Raw genomic sequence first — 2,500 nt, 5'->3', positions numbered from 1 at the left:
TATAGGTGAAGGATATATTTATTTGTTTTTATTCACCTTTTTGGAGGGGTGAGGTGTCTGGTATCAAATAAATAAGATCGAAAGAGGAGTGGCTGACCTTTTTTTTTTCTCTCTTTCCTTCTTTCTTGTTATAGATGAAGGAGCGATGTAGATGACATTTTAATGTTTAGTTTTTTTTCAGAGAGAGAATGAGTTTTTTTTTTTTTAGATAAGTGAGCAATGTTGATCTATAAGCTGCGCCCTCCTCTGGGTACAAATGCGTTTACACAGGAAAATCAAGAGTCTAGGAGTTAGTACTTTATTAAAAAGGAAAATAGGGAAAATCAGCCCATGTTACTAAAGGATAAGAGCATGTGTTTTTTATGCAAATTAAAAAAGAAAAGAAAAAAAAAGAAAAAAAAAACATTTCAATAAAGGAAGTAACTTGTATTCAAGAAAAAAAATATATAATGAATTATAGAGTTTATCTATTGCCAGTATGAACAATAGTATTTTCGTATTAAAACTGAAAAAATCTAATCTTGCTTTCATCTCTTCCTCTTCCTCCCCGTCTCCCTCCTTCTCTTCCTCTTCCTCTCTCATTCCCCTTATCCCTCTTCTTATCCTCCCACTTCTTCCTCCACCTTCCCTCCCCCCTACCATCCCCCCTCTCCTTACTCATCCATCTCTCCCTCTACCTCCCCTGTCCCCTATTTCTCCCCCCCCCCCCTATCTCCCATATCTCCCATACTTTCCCCACTCCATCCCACCACCTCTTTTTCCCCCTCTTCCCCTCCTCCCGTCTCTCTCCATCCCTCTTCCCCACCCTCTCCCCCCATCCCTCCTCCCCACCCTCTCCCCCCATCCCTCCTCCCCACCTTCTCCCCCCATCCCTCCTCCCCACCCTCTCCCCCTATCCCTCCCCCCATCCCTCCTCCCCCCACCCTCTCCCCCTTCCCTCTCCCCCTATCCCACCCTCTCCCCACACTCTCCCCCTAACCCTCCCCTCCTGACCCTCTCCCCCTAACCCTCCTTGACCCTCCCTGACCTGACCTAGATTGACCTGAAACACCTGGACCAGCGACAAGGAGCTGATCACGTGGAGGTGGGCATCGACCTGAGGGAATATTACCCCTCAGTCGAGTGGGACATCATGAGGGTGCCAGCGGTGAGAAATGAGAAATATTATCCGTGTTGCTCGGAGCCCTACCCTGGTGAGTGATTTGGAGAGCTGGTAATATTACTATAATTTGTTTTTTTATTTTTATTATTAATAAGGATGATTTTGACTATTATTATTATTATCGTTTTTATCATCAGTATTGGTATTATTATTAGTATTATGATCATTATTATATTCAGTATTATTATTAGTATTAGTATCATTATCATTATTATTACCATCATCATTATTATCATCATCATTATTATTACCGTCATCATTATTATCATTATCATTATTATTACCATCATCATTATTATCATTATTGTTATTACCATCATCATTATTATCATTATCATTAGCATTACCATCATCATTATTATCATTATTGTTATTGCCATCATCATTATTATCATTATCATTATTATTACCATCATCATTATTATCATTATCATTATTATTACCATCATCATTATTATCATTATCATTATTATTACCATCATCATTATTATCATTATTGTTATTGCCATCATCAATATTATCATTTCTATTACTGCTATTACCATTATCATCTTTACCATAACCATCATTCTCCTCATCTCATTCTCCTTATTCCAACAAGAAAATCAAACACATCACTTCCAACCAGTAAATGAATAAATTAATTAAAACATATACCGATGAAATATAAATAATTAAAGGCAGATAATGAAAGATAACCATGGGGTAAGCCCGGACATAATTTTTTTTTTTTTTAAATTAAATTGATTAAATCATCCATTCAAATGAAAGCTACGACAAGGAAAGAAAATAAGGGAAAATTAAATGAAAAAAAATGATATTATCTTTAGGATGAGTTCCTTAGAATGAAACCAGCAAAAATTAACAAAAAATCTTGTTATTTTAAGAAAAGAAAAGGTCAAGTATAACTCCGATGAAATTCAACATTCAAATCTTGAACATAAAATCTAATATTTTTTCTCGAATTTCCAACGAATTTCTTTACGATAGCATGTTCGTAATGCCTTTTCCAATCGATAGAATATGCATATGATCTCCGCAGATTAAATTTTCTGTATATACCTCACTGAACATTATTTCGGTACGTCAAGTTTTTGAGAACGATAAATGCTTTCGAACCCATTTTTTTATTATTATTATTATTATTATTATTATTATTATTATTATTATTATCTTTATATTTTCTTATTATGAGACTTCATCTTTTAGAAAAACGATCTTCCGTAAAAATGATTAGAAAAATGATTGGTACAGATGTGCATAAAACGAAAGAGACAGACAAAAAACAAACAAAACAAGATGAAAAATAGAAGAAGTAAAAAAAAAAATCATTTGATA

At 34.8% G+C, this 2,500-nt stretch overlaps 1 protein-coding gene across 2 annotated transcripts in view; it reads left to right on the top strand.

Annotated features, from left to right (window-relative positions):
* LOC122246134 (acetylcholine receptor subunit alpha-L1-like) overlaps positions 1 to 2,500 on the top strand; it is a 568,187-nt gene that overhangs the window by 552,620 nt on the left and 13,067 nt on the right. For both annotated transcript variants that reach the window (XM_086536580.1, XM_086536579.1), the window contains exon 5: positions 1,037 to 1,193. In XM_086536580.1, coding sequence (XP_086392706.1) covers positions 1,037 to 1,193 — 157 coding nt within the window. The remainder of the gene's footprint in view (positions 1 to 1,036; positions 1,194 to 2,500) is intronic.

Source organism: Penaeus japonicus, unplaced genomic scaffold (assembly GCF_977035675.1).
Source record: "Penaeus japonicus unplaced genomic scaffold, GWHDUDI00000001_assembly GWHDUDI00000004, whole genome shotgun sequence".
In the NCBI taxonomy this organism is placed as follows: domain Eukaryota; kingdom Metazoa; phylum Arthropoda; class Malacostraca; order Decapoda; family Penaeidae; genus Penaeus; species Penaeus japonicus.
The sequence above is the reverse complement of the archived record's forward strand: the minus strand, read 5'-3'. Positions and strand labels throughout refer to the sequence as shown.